Here is a 24,581-nt window from a genome sequence, read left to right on the forward strand (position 1 = left end):
TAATTGTTTAGCATGCTAATCGCACAAAACAAAATGCTCCTCATACGAATTTATAATCAGCAGAATGTGGAACGGAAATGGATAAACCAACTAAAAACCTCAGATAAGTCTACCTACTCCACAATATGATTAACCAACCACAAAAAAATTAGCAATAAATAATGAGTAAAATTACAGCAGATGAATGCAAAAAAAGAATCGTCAAAATAGTGCGCACTTTAATCCATTCAACATGTCTGGTGTGTTTCCTAAAGAATTCTTATTCGCGACAGCTACCTCAGCATATCAAATTGAAGGAGCATGGAACGAAGACGGTAGGTACTTACCCCAAATCTCGAACATTCACCGTCTTACATACCTACTTGTTATTGTGTAATTTTTAATCCTCACTTTTTTTTCAATTTTCTACTGGACAGGAAAAGGAGAAAGTATGTGGGATCGAATAACCCATACAAAGCCGCATATGGTCGAAAATCAGGATAATGCAGATGTCGCCTGCGACTCTTATCATTTATACAAAGAAGATGTCAAATTTATGAAGGATGCTGGAGTAAGTGGTTTCAATAATTTGACGAAAAGTTGATCTTTACCTCAATTTAGTTCGGTTTAAATAAAATGCAAGATTTTAAATTGAAACTATGAAAATAATGTTGACTTATTCTCATTCTTTAATGTGACAATGTGTTCCCAACTTTTTCTTAGTTCAATATCTATCGATTTTCCATAAGTTGGACTCGTATACTACCAAATGGCGAAATTACGCATATCAATCAAAAAGGCGTTGATTATTACCATAATCTGATAGATGAGTTGATAAAAAATAACATTCAGCCGATGGTAAGTTTTAAATGAAACTATCCCCAGCTGGCAAAGAATTAGCTGCGCTACTAGTAGCGTATGGTAGCACCGCTACTATTACTAACACATTCACAAATTTTTAAGTAAATTACACTTCACTTTGCAATGTTGTAGTATGAGAAGTGGCGGTGAAATTGGCAGTGTATAGCTGTGCTCACTACCATGGCGTAAATATGCCATGCTACCGTTGCGCTACTAGCAGTGCAGCGATTTCTGCTCCTATTCGCCCAGCTAGAAGCGTTGTTGCTAACCATGCTGCTAGCGGCAAAAATAGGTGCGTTTGGCAGCACTCACCACCAAAGAAAAAAAAGACTTGTCACGGTAGCGCAACCAGTAGTGCAGCTATCTACGCTCCCACTCACGCTATGGTAGTGAATACCGCTTTGCGCTACTAATCACACAGCTAGCGGTGCGAATAGAAGCGTACAGCGGCATCGCACCTCTATAGAATTTGGTGGCATCCGCAGTAGCGCAACTAGTAGTGCAGCTATTTATGCTCCCACTCACGCTATGGTAGCAAATGCCGCTTTGCGCTACTAATCACACAGCTAGCAGTGCAAATAGATGTGCATGGCAGCACTCACTGCCAAAGAAAATATCTGTGAGAAAAGTGTGTTTTAAACATATTTTTTAAAGGTATTTTATGATGAAAAACACATTTTACAATATTGAAAGACTTTCTCAGGTAAATGACGAAAATTGACGAATATTTGCAACGTAGTTATGTGTCGTAATAAAAAGGCAATGACTTAGCCAAGTGTGAAGTGTGGAAGGAAGGGGACCATCCCCCCTCTTGCAAGCAAAAGTTTGAAATGAAACACGCAAAAATTGACTTTTTTTTTTAGTTTAAGATCCATATTTTCAAAAAATTTTCACTCTCGCTTCGTTCTTGCACTAATTTTTCCTTCATTTTTACAAAATCATTATTAAATCACGAAAAGTTTTTTGAAAAGTACCTCTATTTTTGATATTTCATGTTTAAAAATTTGGTTTTGCCTCCCCCCCCCCTAAAGAATCCTGACGACATTTTTTCAAATATTCCACCAAAATAAAAAAAAATTGAAAAATCATAAAAACCAATGAAAAGTTTTTTTTAAAATGACTTTTACCGGTTTTACCTGTAGGCCACAATTTTCATGATTTCCCCATAGGCTCTTTTGAGCCAGTCCGCGCCCCACCACAGTACAACTGGTAGTACAGCTTTCTACACTTCGCAAACTGTGCTGCTGGTGGTGAAATACCGCGCACTGCCCTAATAGTACTAATCAAAAAATTATAGGCTGCCAATTATGGGTCACTACAACCAGTTGATATCCTCCTACCTATAATTAATTTTTAATAACATCATGGAACAGTCAGTTAATGCGAATACGTAAATTTTCTCGTAGAATCTATTCTTTCTTTTCAGTTCTAAAATGTACATATCTGACAAATTAATTTTCTGGTTGGACTGTTCGCGTTCGCGAAGATTCAACATAAAGAGTGAATCACCCACGCTTCCACTTTTCCCCTCCATTCGACTTCCTCTACCTCGGCCGTTGTGGAATTCGATTCCGGTTTTCTTCAGCCTATTTTTCAAAGCGCGTTAGCACGTTACATACTAACTACAAACACAATATACAGAGACAGACAACAGACAGTGTCTGTTTCAGATTTTGTTGAAGAAACTTGCATTAGCAGGTAGAGGTACTAGGTATACGTAAAGGTGAAGAAGCACAGATGCTATACATAAATAGAAAACATGTGAAAGAAACAATAGGTTGAAATCGTATTGTTTTCAATCTGGTAAAGGTATTGTACAATGTACAGGTATGTTGCAATGATATTCGAGAGGAAGACTTTAAAATATATCAGTCTGAGACAATTTAAAATGAAAAAAGATCGGCCTGCTTGTAAAATATCGGCGAATGACTTTTTTTTTGATTGCTTGAATAAACTCTAATGCCATTACGATTTTACTACCTAGCTGAAAAAAGTAGCGCGATTCTAGTCACTGATTTGTTCACTTTGTACTTTGACATACCAGAAATTTAAAAACACATCGCAGACCCCATTACTGTATGGTTCAATTTTACAGATAATTTTATTGTCGTTCTAATAGTAGGCCTACTACATTTTTTAAAAAAGTCTTCCTCGAGGAAATCACGATCACGAATTTACGAGCTGAAAAAGGTAGAGAGAAGACCATTTTTTGTGCATTTTGGAGTATAGATAATTAATTTGTACCAACTTTTATACCTATCAGTTTGAAAACCATGTTTTTTGAGTCAAACAGCGCCAATAAATGCTATATTGAAATTGAATTTTCTTTTACATATGGTCTCAAATTTATACGAGCACCTGTTCAGTCTGTTACTTAGTTTTGAGATGTTTAGTTGACTGAAAAATAAAACATTTTAATAACATTCCCTTCATTTTGACGAAAATTCGGTAAAATTAATATTTTTTGAGGGTACTGCTGCGTAGAAAATTTTACCCCTCATTCAATGATACCAAATCCAGAAATATCCATACGATAGTTCACTCGTAAATGCGATTTTTCTATTTAAGCGCTGCAATTTCCCCAGAACAAGTCACTTGAAAGAAATTCCACCAAAACCAACATTGAATTGCTCTCTAAAAAAAAATCATTTGGAAAATTGTAATATTTTTTTCAACCATTATGAAAGAAAATTTCGAGCTCTTTTCGAATATGCAATTGAAGTTTCTTTTAACACGGTCCTTCATGTATTTTTGAGGAATTTTGGCACCTTAGATACGCAAAAAATAGAAGTACCTACCTATCTAATGAAACAAAAATCTAATTTTTAAGAAAGGAATCGACATAATTTCTTTCAAACGGTTTAAAATTTAGGGTCATCCATTCGTCGGTTTTCATACTACTTAATTCGAGAAATTTACTTGACCCCAATGCCATACATTTATAAGAAATTCAACTTCATTATCAGGAAAATTGAGTAACATGAATTCTTTACGATTATCATTCTGCAGAAAATTGCATGTCTCATGCAATGATACCGAAATCATTGAAATCTAACTCGATAGTTTCCGCGCAAACGCGATTCTGTCTTAAATTTGAATATTTGAGTAAAATCTTGCACTCAATTCAATAGTAGGTATTAAAATCATTGAATTTTGCCTGCTCTTTCATTCGAAAGTTTTTTTTTCTCATTTTGGCATAAATGCTCCTGGGAAAGATAAATACACTCCGTACTCCGTGCAAAATGCCAAATAGGTACTCTATAAATCGGTCTGCGTAGGCACACATGAGTGCCTAATAATACAAATAACTATCAAATAGTACCTAGGTACTTATTATATGTTTTTATGAAATACTTACTTGAGAGGAGTGAGAGTTCTAAATAGGTATACGTAGTTATAAACTGGTACCTACTTCTGAATCACGATAATTTGCCACAATTTCTGAGAACGAAACAATTTATAGAGGTTTTTTGAGAGGAAGAGGCTGGGATAGGGTTCGACTGAAAATTTGATTACTGATAGAGGGGGAATTAGAAAATATCCATTTTGCCGATTGATAGCATATTCATAACATCATAAGACTCATAAAAATTTTCATTTCCTGTTTTGGATTTTTGGGAGCCGAAATTGGTAGAAATTTCTTAAATTTCAAAACAAGAAACAAATTGACACAAGCGAAGCAAAGGTGACAGTGTTCGAAAATTTGATTTCCAGAGGTCTAAGAACAATGTTTTGTTAGGAAATCGATTTTGAACTTTTGAAAATTTTGTATTTTGAGAAAACTACGAGTAAATACGAGTACGATGTTTTTTCATGGAGCAGGTTTATTTTTTAGCTTTTAAAATTTTATAATTTGAAAGATTTGTTTAGGATGTTAATTTTGAAAAAAAAAAGAGAACAGGTCCAAATGAGGGAGAAAAGCTCTTGAAGATGTGTAATTCGAGATCGAGAGGCATACACATAATTATATAATAACTCTTAATATTGTTCTGTTGATTAAATCAATGAAATATTGTCAAACATTTACAAAAATTTCTCGAATTAGTAGGCCTATAAAAACAGGTGAATGGATGACCGTAAATTTGAAACCGTTTGAGAGAACGTATAATTTTATCGAAATAATAATGAGTAGGTAATAACGGAAACATTATGTCGATCCCTTTCTTAAAGGACCATGTTGAAAGAAACTTCAATAGCATATTCAAAAAGAGCTAGAAATTTTTTTTCATAGTGGTTGAAAAAAATATTACAATTTTTCAAATGAATTGAAGAGTCCACGGAAAGAATACCAGGTAAGTCACTTTTTTAAACGTTTGTGTTACGGCGTTTTAAAGTAGGTATCAGAATGCTCCAATTTTGTAGTGAATTTGAATTTCATCAAAGTAATGGCTGGAAATACATCACACAACATCCTACAAACACAACTTGAGGCATAGTAGATAAAAAATGAAGAGAAACGCCAGTCACGAGTTGAAAAGTCACTCTTTTCGTGAAAAAAATCAAGCAAAGAATCGAAAAATTAGTGTTTCGCAACAACTTGAATTCAATAAAAATCGATTATTATGATGACATAGTGAAAAATGTTCGCAATTTAAATACTTAACGATGTTGAAATTTTCTTCCTGTCGCCTCACATTTGGTCTCAGCTCATTTCTCTATCCTCCTCTTTCTTTTAAAGGCCATTTTAACCACAAAGAAATCGATTTTTTTCAAAATCCAAATGGACTACATTTTTCTACTCCTAAGCGTGAATTTAATTCAACCATAAACTCATTTTTGAAAAAAGTGACTTATCTGGTTCTTTCCGTGGCTCTTCAATTTTTTTTAGAGAGCAATTCAATGTTGGTTTTGGTGGAATTTCTTTTAAGTGACTTGTTCTGGGAAAATTGCAGCGCTTAAATAGAAAAATCGCATTTGCGAGTGAACTATCGTATGGATATTTCTGGATTTGGTATCATTGAATGAGAGGGGTAAAATTTTCTACACAGCATACCCTCAAAAATATTAATTTTACCCAATTTTCGTCAAAATGGAGGTCATGTTATTACAATTTTTGTCTTTTCAGTCAACTAAACATCTCAAAAGTAACAAGGGTGGTGGCCCAAGTGACATTCGCCGATTTCAACGATTCTTACACCATTGGATAGAGGACTTCGAATATAGCGTAATCTCAAATTTTCAGCTGCTGAAGTTGATATTTCGATTTTTGAAAGCAATTTTTCGATTTTCACGTACCTAGCAATTTTGAAAAACTGAGCAAAAATATTCGGTGCCGGTCGCATATCTAAACCTTCCAGATTATTTGGGCGTTTTAATACATATGATAAGACTAGCCCACGGTGAAATTTTCAGCTGCTGAAATTAATTTCAGCGATGTTTCCGGTGGAAATATCAACTCCAGCAGCTGAAAGTTTAATCATGGGCTAATCTTACCGTATGTATGCAAATGTCGAAATAATACCAGAGGTTTAGGTATGCTACCTGCGCCGACTATTTTTGCTCAGTTTTTCAAAATTGCTATGAGAAAATCGAAAAATCGCTCTCAAAAATCGAAATATCAACTTCAGCAGTTAAAATTTTGGGGTTACGCTATATTCGAAGTCCTCTATTCAATGGTACAATTGTTAAAATTGGCGAATGTCACCTGGGCACCTCCCCTGTATGTAATAGACCGAACAGATGCTTGTATAAATTCGAGACCATGTAAAAGAAAATTCAATTGCAATAGCAGTCGGTGCTGTTTGACTCAAAAAAAATGGTTCTCAAACTGATAGGTATAAGTTACCTATACTTCTAAATGCACAAAAAATGGCCTTCTCTCTACCTTTTTCAGCTCGCAAATTCGTGATCGTGATTTCCTCAAGGAAGACTTTTGCAAATTTAAAAAAATGTAGTAAGTAGACCTATTATAAGAACGACGATAAAATTCTCTATAAAACTGCACCATACAGTGATGGGGTCTGCGATGTGTTTTTGAATTTCTGGCACATCAAAGTACAAAGTGAGCAAAACAGTGACCAGAATCGTGCTATCTTTTTCAGCTCTTAAAATCGTAATTTTCTCAAGGAAGAATTTTGAGGATTTTCAAAAATGTAGTACCATTAGAGAGATCGGACTACATCTTGTCTTTAAAGATTTCTTGATACAATTGAGCTTCAACCTAGACCAGACCTTGTAGTATTTCTCCAATGAAGCTTTTGGCCCTCCATCCCCTCTTTTGCCTCAAAGAATTCTTTTTATTCATTATTTTCGCTCAGTGAACATCGTATTTACTTACAATTTTTTGTAAGTGATCACTCTGCAATCTTCCAAGTAATGAACTAAATTGATTGTATACTGAGTGCTTGTAATATGTAATATGATTACATTTTCAATCTTTTGTGGTTAAACTGCTCAGTCGGGAGCTACGTAAGCAGCAACTAGAAACCATTCATAATTAATGATGGGTTGCTCTGTTTTTTTTTTATTTTTTAAAAAATTTTAATACCTACTTATTGGTAGGTATAGTCGAGTCGAAATTCTAGAATTTTGTTGCTGGTTGTCGAGTGGTTGCTCATGTTTGTGTGGACGTGAAGCTGGTATGCGTCCCTGTTTTTTAAACACTAGAAAAGCTATATTGTCGAAATTTTATTACCCATATTGTAAACCTAACCTACATCTGTATTGTGTCTTCGGTAATTCCAAGAATGGACGTTGACGACGTTCCAATATACTCGTATTCGAATACCTGCATTGTATACAATAGCGCGTTCTTCAACAAAACACGCGAGTGCGCGTGCAAGTGGGGGGTGGAGTTCATCCGGGTCAACTTATTTTGTCTTTTTATCTATTTTTGTTCGTTGAGGGTGTTTTTTTCTACCATTGTGGAAGGGAAGGAGATCTTCTAGCTGAAGAACATTTGCCAAGACGCCAAGAGTACCTACAATCTACATATAGCTACATTATTTGGTGTGTTAACGTTGTGTTGTGTTCAAGTGACAAGTGCCTTATTAATACTGATTTCATCATCAAAGTCAATAAAACGAAGTATTATTTTCACGTAAGTAATTATATATTCCCTACCTATGTAATTATAACTTAGAGTAAAATCATTAATTTTAACAAATGCGTGAATTTGAATAGCCTGTCGCGTATCTACCTAGACTCACACAACACCGAGGCACTACAGTTATATTTTCCAATTTATAGTCATCTTATCAACTACTTGCAATGTATACAATTCAAACTGACGATGGTAAAACTATTCGTGTTGGTAAAACAAAATTTTATCAGTGGTTGAATTCTCAATGTGATGCAGAAATTGTAAGTTTACGTAATATTATGATACTATGATCATTATGCAAATAACTGGGTAAACCTAATGTTTGTGTTGGTTCACTTCTTCATAAAGGAACTGTACTTTTTCAGCTATTTGAAACGTCTGCACAAAACTAATCACTATACCTATACCTACCCTGTGTAAATCTTTGATTAATTCATTCCTTACTTTGAAATAACATCAAGCTTTTTGGCTTACGTTTGTGGTTAGGTATTACTTATATCCGATTCAAATTGCAAGAATCATTTGACAATGATAGGTACCAATGACTTTCAAAAACGAGTGTAATTTAAAACACAAATTTGTCCAATTTTGAAAGGTGCCTACAATTTTATTTGTACGAGTACCTAATTCGCAGAGAATTCGATGAGCCAAATTTTAAATTCGCTCTTGTTTTCTTCTAATTGAATTATTTTTAAATGATTGTTAAGAAGAAGAAGTATTTGTAGAAGGAAAAATAGAATCAATTTATTTTTGTACATCTAAATTTTTTTCATAAGGTCCATAAGGAATCACTAGTGGGTTGGAAAAAGATTGATTATTTTTTACCAAAAAGTTAGATCGTTATCATCTTATCTTGCGTTGTTTTCAAATTGGATTAAAATTACATCCATAAAAATTCATACTTTCTTGCAAACACTTCAAATTTATTCAGGCCTAAGCACGTAAGAGGTCACCAATGTAGATTTACTGAATTCAATCGTCAAGTAGGCATTTTCAAGCTCCCATATGGTCGAAAAAAATGTTGCCTGTATGGATTTGAGAACTTTCAGATCAACCTAATAATGCAAACTAAGTATTTTGAGATTAAATTTATCGAAAATTGGCATATTTTGTTTATGGAAGAGGAACAAAAGACTTTTTTAAAAAAAAGAAGAGGAAACCAAAACGTCTCTAAATATTTACCTACTATAAAATATAATGACCAGGGCTCGGATTTTTAAGCTGGAGCATATTTTTTTTTATGCATAGGGGATAGGGAATTTTTCGATTATTTCCACGATTTATGAAATTTCAAGTAAAATGAGCCTAATTCGTTAGAGCATATTTTGGCATAATTTTGCGTTTTTAGTGCATATATTTTACGTTTTTAGTGGCTTTTGGAGAATATTTTGCTCAATTTCAAATTTTTGTATCAAATTAGTATTTTTGGCTATTTTTCATTTTTTTCCTCGCAAAATTTGTGAAACTGGCAATAGCTCACTCGTGCCTAATTATTTTTTTGTTCATTTTATTTGGGAGTTAAAATTACCTTTTTAAAATGCTCTGTTTTGTATTTTTTGTTCAAGAATTCGTGGTATTATACAGCAATATTACTAAAATCGTATAAAATTGATTTTTTCTGTAAAACAAAGCCCACATCGTTAGTGAATATTTATGCGCATATTTTGGGTTTTTGGGGGAAAGAATATTCGAGCCCTCATAATGATCGAAAAATTAACGATTTAAAGTAATCAAGTGTACTAAATGCGATTTAAGGAATGCATAATTCAACTAGGTACTTATGAGGATAGTGGGGGGGGGGGGGAGACTACCGAGTGCGGTTTGAAACCCTCCATGGTCAAAATTTCAGCTGCTCAAATTGACTTTCTGATTTTTGGCAGGTTTTTATCAATTTAAAACGGATTACTTTAGACAATTTATTTTGTTTTCTTTTTTTTCTTCTATTTTTTTGTAAAAATTGTCAAATTAGTTGTGAAACAAATACCTATGGAGACTTTACTTTTGTGGTTCCATTCGATTTATTGGTGATACCTATATGGTATAATCTGTGCTTCCTATTAGGCTTGTAACTTCATTGAAAATTTAAATTGCTTGAAAATGGTACTATGATGCTCAACTTGTATCCTACAGGCATCGTAGCGGGTCACTTTTAAAATGACTTATTCACTTTTTTCACGAAAAGTCACTTTTGGTAACTTTTATTCATCAAAAGGTCATTACATGGTTACTTTTCTTACAAAAAATTCACTTCTTTGATTTTTTTTTGTAATAAAAAAATTGTTTTTCATCCAAATTATCATTTTTGTACTCGATTTTCAAAAGATTTTATGCGAATCTTGTTCATTAAACAATTTCAAAATTTCAAAAACACAAAATTTTACTTTTCGAAACATCAATTTTTGAAAGCGCTTCGCTCGGGCTTGTTTTCTTTTTTTTTTTCAAAATCAAGATGGAAATTTATATTTTTAAAAAATCAAGTTTTAATGCCAAAAAATAAACTCCTCACAAAAAAACATCGTTTTTATGCCTCTCGAAATGCAAATTTTCTAGAGCTTTCAAAATCAACTTCCTTCAAAAAAACATTAATTAATTGAATAGTACTGATTTCTTATCGAACGTTTTTTACTTTTGTTTTTCGATTTTTTGCTCTTCTGAACGCTGGAATAAAAAAAAATGGTCACTATTTTGGTTACTTTTTTCACTGCTGAAAGTCACTGAAAAGTCACTTTTTTTTAGAAAAATTTAGCTATGATGCCTGTGTATCCAAATGTTGCTTATGGATACATAATTCTATTGACTATAACTTCAACTTGGTCGTGCAAAGCATGAAAACTGATAATTTTTTTCTCTTGACGGTTGTAAGCAATTCCTTGGTTATGGTTTCACGAATAAAAAAGTCATTTTATGTAAAAATTTCAAGAATTTCTCTTTCTCAATAATAGATACAAGATGAATTTGATGTTGAAATGGATTATGAAATGGAGTCTCAACTTGAGGTCGCAACAGTTGATAAACCAGGTGGTCATTCTCAATCAACGCCTCAATCTAATCAACTTTCAGTTTTACCCAATGTCTGTCATTTATCATCTCCAATGGGTCATCAGTGTGATGAAGATGCATGTTCAACTGTATTCTTTCCTGATGATAATGATGGCGATGATTATGATCATAATGATTACTCCACTGATCATTTACGCCAGTTTTCTGAACTGGGTAAGTGAAAAGGCGCAATAGAAAATTAGTCTATGAAATTTTGCCTTGGTCAGGGTCGGGACGAATCACTGGAAATCCAAATCCCTATCGCCATTTTTTTTTTCGTGATTCGAATCATTTTTTTGGTAATTTTCGAAAAGCTGTGTTTGGGAATGTTCAGAATGTTTGAAAGTGCTTCAAAGTAACGTCCTTCCGTTTGCATGTAATAATTGTTGAATTTGGCTTCTGTTTCAAAGAGAAAAGTCATTTTTTTCAAATTAGGTAAATACATTACAAGTAATGACTGATAATTTATAAAATTACATACTCCCGTTTAATTTGAAAACTTGGCCAAAAAAAGGAATAACAGTTCACGATTTGTGAAAATTGATTCGTGATTTGAAATTTGTATCAATTTTTACGAGATTCGTAGGTTTTTAAAAATATGGGATTCAAAACGCAAAATTTAAAAATTGTTCAAGATTCGCGATTTGAATCGAATTTTCAATGATTCGTCCTGACTCTGGTCTATGTTCATCTCTTTTTTGACCTTTTTTTTTTTTTTTTTTTTTTTCATGTTGAAAGGGTTGGAGCAGAATAAAATCGGTAATCGTCAGCTGTTTAGGATTTTTGTAGAATTCAATTTGTCCAGAAGTTGCATAAATAAAATCCTGAATGTTCTCAGAAATTATACAGACCCTTCTCATATTCATCAGCTTCCAGCTGATTTTCGTACAGCTGTCGGGAAATACCCAAATTTTAAAGAGATTGGCTCAAAACTGGAAATTGAAAATAAAAATGCTTGTGAGCAGGGAAGCAATGGTGAAGATGAAAATCTTGATGATGAACTTGAACTTGAAATTGGTAATTCAGATAAAAACCTCAAAAATGATGATAATTTCATTTACTTTGGGTTAAAAAAGTCTTTGGAAACTGGCGTTGCTAAATTTGACGAAGCAGAGAATAATCTTGGCCTCTCTATTAATATTGATGGTGTTCCTGTCTTCAAGAATTCAACCAAACAGTTTTGGCCCATTTTGGGGAAATTTGGAAAGAATCCGGTATTTACCATTGCATTGTGGTATGGAAGTAGTAAACCACTAGACATGAACGATTTTCTAAAAGATTTTGTGGCAGAGATGAATAGTTTGGTTGAAAATGGCGTCCTTATAAATGGAAAGAAATACTCAGTTTATTTAAAAAGTGGACATTTCGATAGTCCTGCGCGATGTGCAGTTTTGAATGCACCAGGATTCAATTCCTATTCCGGATGTCATAAGTGCACTGTTGCAGGCACTCACATCAACCATAGAATGTGTTTCCTGGGCATTAACGCAGAACCCAGAACTACTGAACAGTTTTCTGACGTCTATCGGCATAAAAAAAAAGTAAATAGTTCTGAATTATTGAAAATCAAGAACTTCGACGTGGTGAAAAATGTTCTTCTAGACTCTCTACATGTAGTTGATTTAGGCGTGATGAAGAAATTGATCACAAAATTTTGGATTCCAAAACTACGCCCAACAGATAAACAACGTCTATCCGGTATACTAGCATCACTTCCTCAGTACTGTCCGAAGGAGTTTCAAAGAAAGCCACGGACTTTACGACATCTTGCAAATTTCAATGGAAAAGATTATAGAATGTTTGTATTGTACACTGCTCCTCTGGTGATGAAAGATTTTCTTTATGATTCTGAGTACTGTCACTTCTTATATTTGCACGTTGCAATTCGGACGTTGAATGATGAACCACAGATTAAAAGTAATTCTCGTGTTGCTTGGGCTAAACAATTACTGGAATCTTTTGTAAAAGATTTCCCGACGATTTATGGAGAAGAACACACCTCATACAACGTGCATGCTCTGCCACATATGACGGATGACGTAAAAACAACGTCAAAAACGTTGATAGAATTTTCCTCGTATGCATTTGAAAGCTACTTGGGTTTCTTGTGCAAATTGGTTAAATCTGGACGTCTACCTGCCAAACAAGTTGCAAGACGCATACATGAAAGCCATGTTTTTGAAGTTGGGAGAGAAAGTAACCTCACTATCAAAGGATTAAATAAGCGCATCAAAGACGGAGTTCTTGAAAAAGTGCCACAAGAATTACAATATGGCTATGAACACTACCACAGTTATAGAACTTTTGATAGTGAAAGAAAAGCAGATCGTTTTTGTGAAATAAGGGGTAAAAGGAAAATTGAATACTTTTCAAAACATTGCATTTCTGAAGAAAAATACGTTTGTGGCGTATACTTGCCACCTGGAAAAGCCTTTTTCGACGTACCATGCAAGTCCACCGAAGTACATGAATTTGTCACACAATATCCCAAAGACTGTGAAAAAATATGCTTTACTGAAGTAGAAAATATTACGGGAAAATACTTTCACATGCCTGTAGGCCTCAACCAATATTTATTTTCAAAATTGCTTCATAAGTACTGCTGTACGTAATCATTCTTTCTGAAATATGATTGAGCTGTGACGTAGTTTTATTTATATATGTACCATTGTTTTCTTTTTTTCACATTAGGATGTCAAAGAAATTGGTCGAATTGGGGGAGTACGTCTTATTGAAGGAATCGCCCTGCGAAGAAAACGATTTCCAATCACCTTCAACCACTGTTCATAAGTCCTGGATTGATCCTAAAGAAAACTCGTTCTATTGGCCCCCTGGATCTACTGTTGTAATATCGAATTTGATGGCAAACCACACACCGCCAGAACCAGGTTGGGCAAAGATCCCCTATTCCAAAATTTTATTCCACAATGGTAAGTATGATATTATCTGAATAGTTTTCGAAAACGTGCTACTAAACATTTTTTCAGGTGATCATTTATCAGATTTCTTTATTTTGAAAATTCGACTAAGACTTTATAATGGTATTCATTTTTCTTTAACAATTTCAAGTTTGAGTAAAAACATTGAAAACAGGTATAGGTACCTGACCTACCCGATCTTTTATATTTTCAGGATGTCTTGTTTGCATACTTAATGATGAAAATGAGTTTACAACAGATGGATTAAGCTATATCACTTTTTGATTTTGTACGAGCCCTGCAGTAGTGTGAGAAAGCAGGGATTCATATTATGAGTAACAGTGCCTAATAGCCAAAAAAAAAAAAACTGTCATTTCATTGAACACTAATAAATCATCCTCTCACGCAAGCAATCATCAAGGTTCATCAAAATTAAGTAATTTTCACCGATGTTATTTTGGAAAAATGGAAGAAAAATATCGGTTAAAAAACTCAAAAATTTGAAATGAGAAACTCCTACGTAAATTTTTTGCCAAGTTTTAAATATCGCATTGGTAATAATTAATAAATCTAAAACAAACTTGAACAGTAGGTATTCAACTAATAAAAACAGAGTTACAGCTTTTTATAATTTTCCAGTAATTCACATTTTGTGAAATGTGGTACATTTTAAGAAAAAATTATCATATTCTTCTTCATTTTTATGATTCAAAATTTTTGATGAACATGTAGTTCATCTACTCTTATTGGGCGGATCGTAGAAAAAAATGTAGGTTAGAGGATTTTGATGAGATTCTTTGGAAACGTTCATTTTGAGTAGAAAGTCATTCAAAAGGATTTCAGTTTTGGAAAAATTTCAAATCACTCATTTCTAGATAAATTCGTCTTTTTAAAATATTTTCTCAAATTTCAGGCCTTAATATTTCTCAATAATTATGCCAGAACTATGCCAAAACCTTTGAAAGTAAAACTTCAGACGCTAGATAGGTACCTACGTATGTACGTATTTGAGAATGAAAGTGAGGCCAATTTTTTCATGATTGCAAATTTCAAAATATCAGAACAAACATAATATGTAGGTACCCAATAACTGATAATATTTTCAAAAATATTGACTTGTTTTATGATAGCGATAGTCTGGATTTACGCGGTATCTAAAACACTAGATATCTTTTGGAAGTATTCGTAGTTCATTGTCCTCTTAACAGGTTGGGTAGAGGCTACAGCCAAAAAACATGATTTTTCTAAAAAGCTCGCTCTCTGAGAACATTCATCTCCCCTCTAAAGGTACTTTCGGAGCTAATATTTTTTCTGAGTGACATTCAGCTTGAAATGAATAATTATGTCGATGTGTATTTTGAAAGTGCAACGACGTATGTGCATTGTGCATACCTACTACATATTCGACTTTTTTTTAGCGATCAGCCTTCATTATATACCTATTTATTTTTAGATCGCCTTGGTACAGTAAAAAAGCAATACGCAGATCGTGTTGGAGGTCTTGTTGAATCGGATGGGAGCTCTGATCCGCAAAAAGATCAACCAGAGAAAAAGGAGAACAGTAGTCATTCAAGGAAGAGAAAATCACCATTCAAAAATTCATTGCCAAGGTTTTGTAGAGTCCTATTCATAAAATATGAAATACGCTTTTTAAGAAGTATCGAAAATACTATTTTTTATCGTATTATTTATAGCAGCAGAGGAAAACTGATGACCGCAAACTGCCTTCTACCTCCCAAGTTATCCGCAAAAAAGATGACCAAATTATCCAAATCTACAGCTTCAAAAAATGGTACATTTATCAGTTCAAAGAAGAATAGGCCTACTGTGCAGTCAGCGACGTAAGATGAGAAAATTTTATCAAAATTCATGTTCAGCATGTTCCATTACAAAAAAGTACTCGCTACAAGAATTTTCATTTTTTATTTCAGACGGAATTTAATGAATTTACTTGATGATACGCCTACTCAGGCTACGAGTACTTCAGAGCCTCAAACGTAAGTGTGTGGAGATCAGAATTCATGTTCAGCATGTTTCATTATAAAGAAGGATTCGCTAAAAGGATATTCATTTTTCATTTCAGACGGAATTCAGTGCACGATTTATATGATGATACGCATATGCAGGGTACCACTTCAGAGTCTCAAAAGTAAGTCTATCAAGATCAAAATTCATATTCACCATGTTCCATTATAAAAAAAAGTACCCGCTAAAAGGATTTTCATTTTTTATTTCAGGCAGAATTCGATGCACGGTGTACTCAATGATACGCCTATTCGGAGTAGTACTCGTATTTCAGAATATCTAAAGTAAGTCGTGGAGATGTCGAGTTGTGTGATATTTATTAAAGTACACATAATTAGTGTAGGTATAATTTTTTAATGAGTACTGTGACATACTTTCAGTGATGAAAAATCAGTAACCAAGGCAATTAGGGATGCAAGACATGCACTCCATGGCACACCTTTCCAACCAGAAGATTTCTTAATTACTGGACCACAGTATGAAAACCATTCTTTGGATCGAACACCAAATTATCAATCTGAGAATGGCTATGCAAATGACTACAACGAGGAGCAAGGGTAAATATTTCAGTAATTTGGTAAAATCGACGTTATAAGTCATTATCCTCCTCACCCCTCCCGTTATACCAATTCCCAAAAATCCAACTGAAATTTTTCTTTCAAGCTAACTTTGGTCAGAATCTCAAAATCGGTTTTCATTTTCTTCAATATTTCGTGGGAGATTAAAAAAAATGATGTGAAGTAAGTTTCATCTGAGAAAAAATTCCAACAAAATACGTAGGTATAAAGCAAAGGTACCTAATTCTTGGATATTGAGTTCTCATGAAAAATTTGGTAATTGTGATTTTATGCCCGCATTGTATTCTCAAAATTTCAAATATTTGACTTTATAGCCACAAATCTACTGTTGACTGAACTCAAAATGTTGGGAAATTACCTAACCTTTTTAAATAATGTATTTCGTATTTCCTACATATAAATGACCAATTTCTGCCAAGTTTTCAAGGGTCCGCCGATAATTATGTGTATCATTATTCAGTAATCTTCAGCTCGGCCGAATTTTTTTTAAGTTTTCGAATGTTTGATGAAATGGTAAATAACTTACATATCCATTTTAAAACGTACATACAAAAAAAAGTTGATTCAGTTTTAAAAATTATTGTGAAAAAGTCTGACAAAATATTAAACAGTCATTTTTAAAAGTTTGATTAGTAGTACCTATGCATAAAATTTTAGTAATTTATTGATTTTTCCCCTCAAGTCAGACAAAAATCGCCCCCCCCCCCCGTTTTTAAAAGTCAGCATCTGTGAAAATCGTTCAATTTTCGCTTGTTTTCCAAATTTCAAAAAGTTGGCGTGATATTTTTTCAAAAATCCATCCTTTTAGAGGACCCATCTTCAGGGGTGTCTTTTCTCAAGGGCTAAAACCTTTTCTGAATTACTTTCAACTAAAAATTAAGGTCTCCACTGAATTTGGTCAAAATATGTACCATGAAATTTTTTTGGTGATTTGATCTGTTGAAGGATGTACATATTATGTATTAAATGAACCGATCACAGAGAACGAAAAATTGTACCTAACTTGAAAGTTGAAAGATTGTGAAACAGCTAAAATTATTAAGTATTAAATGTCACGATCAAATTTTAATAATTCTTCAACATGATTACAAAGTTTGAATGCATTTACCAAATTTATTTATTAGAAAAATTCAAGTGATAATTTTTTCGCTCGCTCGCTCCCATGATTGGTTCATTTATACACCCTGTATGTATCATGATTAAATGGAATTGTGACACTGGTTTCTATTTACCTGTCTTTAGCTTTCATGCACTTGAAAATTCAATCGAGAATCTGGACAAACAGTAAGAAAAATTAATGTTCTGTTCATTTACAATGCATATCTGTACATTTCTTGTTCCTATGAATGATCCTTATTAATTACATACTCTCCTTCCTCAGGAACAATTCAAATATAGTACCAAAGGACGTTGATGCCACTCCTGAAACTGTGCAGCCGCATAAGGATGATAGTGAACAAAAATTAAAAAGAATATGCAATAACCCGATATCCGCAATTCAAAATAAGTTGAAGTAGGTTTAAACGCTCCTTCAGGTAATACGTATAGTGACCTCTAAAATTTTCCCAGAAATGTTGTGAACTTTGGCAAACTTACTGCGAGAATTCTGATTAGAATTCACTGAAGTTCACTTTCATTAATCTAATGTGCATTCAAGTTTTCTGTGGAAATTTTATGTATCAACTAAACATGTAGTATTGAAACAATCAATCACTTAGAAGTTCAATTAATTACAAAGACAATGTTTTATTCTTTGTAGAGTCGGAGAAGATCCCTCCCCAACAGATATAGGACTGGCCCTTGTTGGTATCCATAGGCAGAACGGTGAGATCCGAAAACTTCATTTGTTTTAAATCAGTGGTTTTGACACATGATTTTTTTCAAATTTAAAATATTTAATATTATGTATTTTGTTGCAGTGCGAACTCAAGTACTGTTGGCAAATCTTATAAAAATAGTAAACTCATCATCAGATAACCAACAGCCCACCATAGTTCAACCGGACTATGGAAAACAATTTCCTTTCACCACTCTGCAAGATTTTGAAGCGTTTAACTCTTTACTGTCGGATTCTGCTGAGAAGAAAAAATTTGTAAGCAAATTTAAGACTCATCAGATAATTTGTCTTACCTATTTAAAAATCCAATAATTCATTACAATTTTGCTTTTAGAGCGCCTATGTGACAGCCATGTTTTCCAACTTGAATAAAAATAATGCCCAATCGACTGTATACGATACGACAAAGGCACTGTTCAATGATTTTATTTTCGAACATCATCAATGGTCTTCAAGGAAGTCCAAAAATGAAGAACTTCTAAACAACAGATTATTAGTCTTCAAAACCACAACATTTGCTGAATGTTTCTTTGGTATGTATAAAGAAATGTCTTAGTAATCAAATACAATGAGTTTTTTTTTTTTTTTTTAATTTTTTGATATCTACCTACTGGGCGTGTATAATTGCCAGGATTTGTGAAATTATATTTTTTTCCTCATGTTTACAGATTCCATCAAGACTTTCTTTCCAGAACCTGTGTATCCCATAATACAAGTTGTGAATTCCATAACGAACAATGCCCAAAAAGACAATGTGTATGTCACTAAAAAAAACTACCATGGGGAGATGATGTACAAGGCATGGAAAAGCCGCGATCAGGTCAGGAGAAGATATCATGGAAAGAAAGTATAACAACCAATGCGAGTTTGAGACGTGGTGAAGCCTCCACTGGATTCTTAAATATTTGTACCTTAGTTTTGGACATTAGGTACAGTTTCTTCAAAATGTACTAATATACAGTAAATGTTAAGTTGGAGTGAATATTTTGAACCTACCTCACCCTATGCCATCAAATTCCATTATCTGAGGTATTTTTGTGACTTTTCCCTGTATTTATACATATGTTATAGTGTAAGTATTATACAATTATATGATCACCAGTGGCGTGCACACGAGGGAAAGAGGTCGCGCGACTTATTTGTGCGATAGGTGGTACTGGTTGGAGGTGTCCAAAATAAAAACGATTGAAAAATAAAATCGGACGTGGGTGATGTGGGACCCAGACTCAAATCCAAACAAAAGACTTGATAAAAATTTCCATTTCAGAAACCAACGGTATTGTTCCATGGGTACCTCTTGCATACCTTTTCATTCTCCTTCGTAAATCATAAATTTTCAAAAACTTTTGCCCTCGCTTTGCTCGAGCTACGAGTAAGTATTTCCCCCATGAATTACATACTCATTAAAAGTTGCATCAAAAAACATTTTTTCAAACAATTAAAAATATGAAGAATACCTTCAAACTAAACATTACTCAGAAAAATGCTAACAAAATCAACCTCCTGTATTAAAAATGTTTCATTTCTGCAATTATGAATTCTCGAATTTTGCTTGTCTATTCCAATACTGAAACGTTTAGAAAAATTATTTTTTTGAAAAAACAAATGCCCAAAACTGGCAAAATAACCTCAACGTAGTTTTATTACTTCAATTATAAATTTTCCAAATCTTTTCCCCTCGTTTTGCACGTGTTAATTGATCTTTCTTATATTCTATGTAAAACTGAGATTCATGAAATTGGTGGCAAATTTTGAAAATGATGAAACAAGAAATATCAAATTTTGAAACTTAGAATTATGTTTGATTGTTTGAATTCCAATTTTTCAAAAAATTTAGCCTCGCTATTCTCGAGTCAATTGACTTTTCTAGTATGTACATATTTAAAAATTGAAATGATTGAAGCTGGTGGTAAATTTTGAAAATGCTAAAATTAGAAAAATCAAATTTTATATAATGTCGTTTGAGTTTTGTATAATCAAACTTTTCTCGATCCTTATCATGCTATATTTTGTCTCTTCAATTATAGATTTTTGAAACTTTTTGTACTCGCTCCACTGGGGCCTTTCTTTCCAAAATGAAATCGCTAAAATGGATACGATACTGCTGTTCAAAATTTCAAGTCTTGAAAAATTTGTGCACGCCACCGATGATCACCCTTCTCATCATGGGCCAATACTGATATTGTCTACATAGGTACCTATCTACGTATGTACTTGAGCATTATAGTGGGCAATATGCGCCTGTGTATCTTTTCTTGTTTCAATAGTTTTTTTGTTTTGTCATAATGGAATTCGAACATTCTAAATATTTTTTTTATTAAATTTCTCAACTTATAATTTTTATCATTTCATTTGTTGTTTACCTGTATAAATATTTTTGGTAATATATTAATGTTCACGTACCTATATGTATTTTACATATGTCCATCATTTTTTCAAAATTTTAATTTTTGAATTTGAAATTATTCTCACAAACAAACCTAAGCAAATGCTACGTCATGCAGCAGCGCGCATAGCAGCGCTACAGTAGCGCATATAGCAGCGCTACAGTAGCGCATATAGCAGCGCTACGGTGGCGCATATAGCAGCGCTATGGTGGCGCATATAGTAGCGCTACGGTGGCGCATATAGTAGCGCTATGGTAGCACAAAGAGGAGTACATATATCAGCGCTATGGTAGCATGAACAGCAGTGCATAGCAGCACTATGGCTGTATACATAGGAGCACTATGGGAGTGCAAGGTAAATGTATAGAGAATGCGGATACTTTTTAACATTTGGTAGTGCACACCCTTACGTGCCGCTAGTGGTACACCTAGTAGCGTATGGTAGCGTAAATGGGTGCAAAACATAGCTGCACTGCTATGAATCAGTTCGCGCGCTGCTATCCATGCTTCTAGTAGCATGATTAGCAGCATTTCTTACAAATTAGCAGCACTTTGCCAGCTGGGTCTACTCGTATGTCAAAGAATTTTGCATGAATCAATACCTTCAGTATCAAGAAAAGAATTTTTAGACTCGATAATATGAATTAGATCTGGCTTCTTTGCCTGAGCTAATCAAATTATTCAATTTACATTCCTATAGGTAACTATGTATCATTGGGATTTACCGCAAAAATTGCAAGATATCGGAGGATGGGCCAATCCATTAATAGTCGATTATATAGAGGATTATGCTGATTTACTTTTTCAACTTTATGGCGATAAAGTATGAATATATACTCGTACCTACTTAAGTAAACCTATTAGAGTAATTTTGAGTTGAATGATACATAGGAAAAATTTTAGCTCCGGAGGAGGTGCCCCTGGAGTGGAAACATGACTCTCAACGAGGGGACATTTTTTTTAAAAAAATCGTGCTTTTTTCGCTCCAGCTTCTGCCCAACCTGTTTTGGAAGAATTGGGCCAGTCCCAAATGTAAGTATTTGAGATTCTGTGTTGATCTGTGATGTTGCCGTCAAAATCCAAGAGTACTTTTAATGTTCTACTGTGCGGTTGAAAGTTTGTAAAAGGCTTATTTTTTAATGAACCAATTCGTGTTTTTTGAACATTTTTTCTTCGCAGGTATTTCACATAAATTGTGCCAAAACATTGAAAGATATCATTCCTGAAACTGGAAAAATGTTTTGGAACGTAGTGGTACCAATTTTTTGATCATTATAGGTACCTATCACCAAATTCAAAAAATACAGAAAAATGACCAAAAACATGGGAAATTTTTTCGATTTTTTTTTGAAATTAGCAATAATGAGCAAAAAATTGACACCACTGCCTTCCAAAACATTTTTCCAGTTTCAGGAATGATATCTTTCAATATTTTGGTATAATTACCTAGGTACTGCCAAATAGGTACATTTAGCGAAAAAAAAATTCAAAACACGAATTTATCCAAAAATAAGCGATTTGCAAATTTTCAACCATACAGTAGAACCTTAAAAATGGTCTTGGATTTTGACGAAAATAACCTAGATTAGCGCAGAATCTAGAATATTTTCATTTGGGTCTGTTCTGAGTCATTTTTGCTAAAACAAATTAGATCCAGGGACTAGAACGAAAAAACACGATTTTTTCAAAAGTCCTCCCTCTCTCTCTTGAAGGGCTCACATATTCCTTATTAATGAGCACCTCAGGTGGTAACATATTCATCTGAGTAATTTTTGACTCAAAGTAAAGGTAACTGCTGAATTTGGTCAAAATTCGCCGACTTTTTTTTTGGGGGGGGGGGGGGTGATCGACTCCAAAAAACCTACACACCATTTCATCTACACCTACTTCTTTGTATGTATAAGTAGGTAAGTTTGAAACTCAAATTTTATTTTTTTAAAGGTGAAATGGTGGATTACTATAAATGAACCATTTCGAGTAGCAGAAGGGTATGAAGTTGACCTTTTCGCACCTGCATTGAATCTACGATCATCGATAATGTATATTGTGATGCATCATACTTTAAAGGCGCATGGTAGAATATTTCAATTATATAATAAGAAATATCGCTCTAAACAAAATGGTAGGTAAAGTTCACGAAAACTTGAAAAAAATATACCTATATACTGAAACCTCCCAAAATAGCAGCTTTAATAATTGTTAGGTACTAAAGCGCCGAAATTTGCATAGGGAAACTGAGTATCTGCTTGGATTGCAATCATTTTGAAGGAAAAACGAAATCTAAAGAAGACGTTGAAGCAGCCAACAGAGCTACTCAATTCCAGGTAGGTATTTAGTAGGTACCTATACACGATAGTATTGAAAAATTCCAACAGATATAGCGAGTGTGGGCCTAACGACATAATTTTGCAATAGTTAGATATATTCACCCATCCGATCTACAGCAATGAAGGCGGATATCTAAAAATAGTGCGTGACATGGTCGATGAAATTAGTAAAAGAGAAGGTCGAAAACGATCGAAATTACCAGCATTCACAGACGAAGAAATACAATCATTAAAAGGTAGGTTCCAACTTGGTATTTCTATTTTTTGAATTTCTTTTTTTTTAGTTTATTTCAGTCCATGTTAAGCCAGAAACTTACATGATTTATGTGGTACTTATACTTTATCAATCCAGGAGCAAATGATTTTTTCGCTTTGATTAGTTATACAACGATATTACGTACTCCAAAATTTTCACAATATTCCAATGCACTGATTAAACCTACTGGAGCATTTCATGATGATATTAACGCGGCAGGCTCCTTTGATCCTCAATGGCCGAGTGGTAAAGTGCATTGGTTAAAAGTAATTAAAAGATAAACACTCGCAATGTTCTCACAAATTCAACTTTCAAGTTCATTATGCATAAGAAATCTGTGTGATTTCATCTTAAGGTGGTTCCTTATGGATTACGAGAATTGTTGAAGTATATCAAGAAAACGTGCAACAATCCCCCCGTGTTTATCGTTGAAAATGGATATGGTGATGCTGGAGAATTGAATGACAAGGATAGGATTTCCTATCATAGAGTAAGTTTGTATTTAAAATTTTTGAACATATAAAGATAGATGTGGGAAGAGTCTATATACTTTTTTCTTTGTGAAATTTGTTCAGGAGTACTTGAGAGAAGTCCTTAATGCAATGAATAACCAACAATGTAACGTTATAGGATACACAGCATTTTCATTGTTGGATAATTTTGAATGGTTTTCAGGATACGGGTAAGATTTTGAACATTGAATTAAATTCTGATATGAAAACCTGCGTTTAATGTTCATTTTCAACAGGGTACGGTTTGGTATCGTTCACGTAGATTTTACTGACGAAAAAAAGAAACGTACTCCGAAATCGAGTTATAGTTTTTTCAAACAACTTATTCAAAGCAGAACAATATCAGCCAGTCAGTGATATCAGTATTACCGTTTTACTTGGACGTATTTCATAAATTAATTGTTGAAATGTTGAGAAATTATTGTAGATACCTAGTACCTAGCAACCTACCTATACTCGTATATATTTAAATACATATGCCTAATTGATATTCAAAATAAACTGAGTTGCAAAGCATAGCTTAGTCGCAAAATTGCGTGTAATAATTTTTGATTTTGAATCATTGTTTTCTCGTCTTCAGAAATTACGGATCAATTGCGAATCATCTGCAGGCTTCAAGTGGATTGTCCACAGGAGAATGAGAAACTTATTCTAACAATCTTAGAATTGACGAGTCCAAAAATTTATACGAGAATTGCTAAAAGGAGGAATTCTTGGCAAAATTTCGAAAAACACGATAAAGAAAACATATTTACTCGTATAAATTTAAAAACTGGTTAACCTTATCTTATTACGTACTAGTACATACCATAAAATTTAA

At 33.6% G+C, this 24,581-nt stretch overlaps 3 protein-coding genes across 10 annotated transcripts in view; 2 read left to right on the plus strand and 1 right to left on the minus strand.

Moving 5' to 3' along the window:
- Positions 1-24,581, minus strand: part of LOC135848191 (neuropeptide Y receptor type 2-like) — a 144,331-nt gene that overhangs the window by 7,496 nt on the left and 112,254 nt on the right. The gene's annotated exons all lie outside the window — the stretch shown is intronic.
- LOC135848186 (myrosinase 1-like) lies at positions 160-24,306 on the plus strand. Its single transcript, XM_065368010.1, has 11 exons — positions 160-314; positions 417-550; positions 703-837; positions 21,367-21,489; positions 22,608-22,788; positions 22,896-22,990; positions 23,082-23,229; positions 23,346-23,515; positions 23,605-23,739; positions 23,825-23,931; positions 23,998-24,306. Exons 1-11 carry the CDS (start codon positions 185-187, stop codon positions 24,116-24,118), a joined length of 1,479 nt encoding a protein of 492 aa, XP_065224082.1. The 5' UTR covers positions 160-184; the 3' UTR covers positions 24,119-24,306.
- On the plus strand, positions 7,173-20,687 carry LOC135848184 (uncharacterized). Of its 5 annotated transcripts, none has more exons than XM_065368005.1 (14): positions 7,195-7,879; positions 13,613-13,851; positions 15,293-15,449; positions 15,534-15,680; positions 15,771-15,836; positions 15,923-15,988; positions 16,077-16,148; positions 16,245-16,421; positions 17,685-17,726; positions 17,824-17,955; positions 18,202-18,266; positions 18,362-18,534; positions 18,614-18,812; positions 18,948-20,687. In XM_065368005.1, exons 2-14 carry the CDS (start codon positions 13,614-13,616, stop codon positions 19,130-19,132), a joined length of 1,719 nt encoding a protein of 572 aa, XP_065224077.1. In that variant the 5' UTR covers positions 7,195-7,879; position 13,613; the 3' UTR covers positions 19,133-20,687. The 5 variants fall into 5 exon arrangements, with proteins under 5 accessions (XP_065224075.1, XP_065224080.1, XP_065224077.1 ...); XM_065368007.1 differs by having other exon boundaries at positions 7,196-7,879; positions 15,537-15,680; XM_065368006.1 differs by lacking the exon at positions 7,195-7,879 and adding an exon at positions 13,392-13,525.

The sequence above is a fragment of the Planococcus citri genome, chromosome 5, assembly GCF_950023065.1.
Source record: "Planococcus citri chromosome 5, ihPlaCitr1.1, whole genome shotgun sequence".
NCBI lineage: Eukaryota > Metazoa > Arthropoda > Insecta > Hemiptera > Pseudococcidae > Planococcus > Planococcus citri.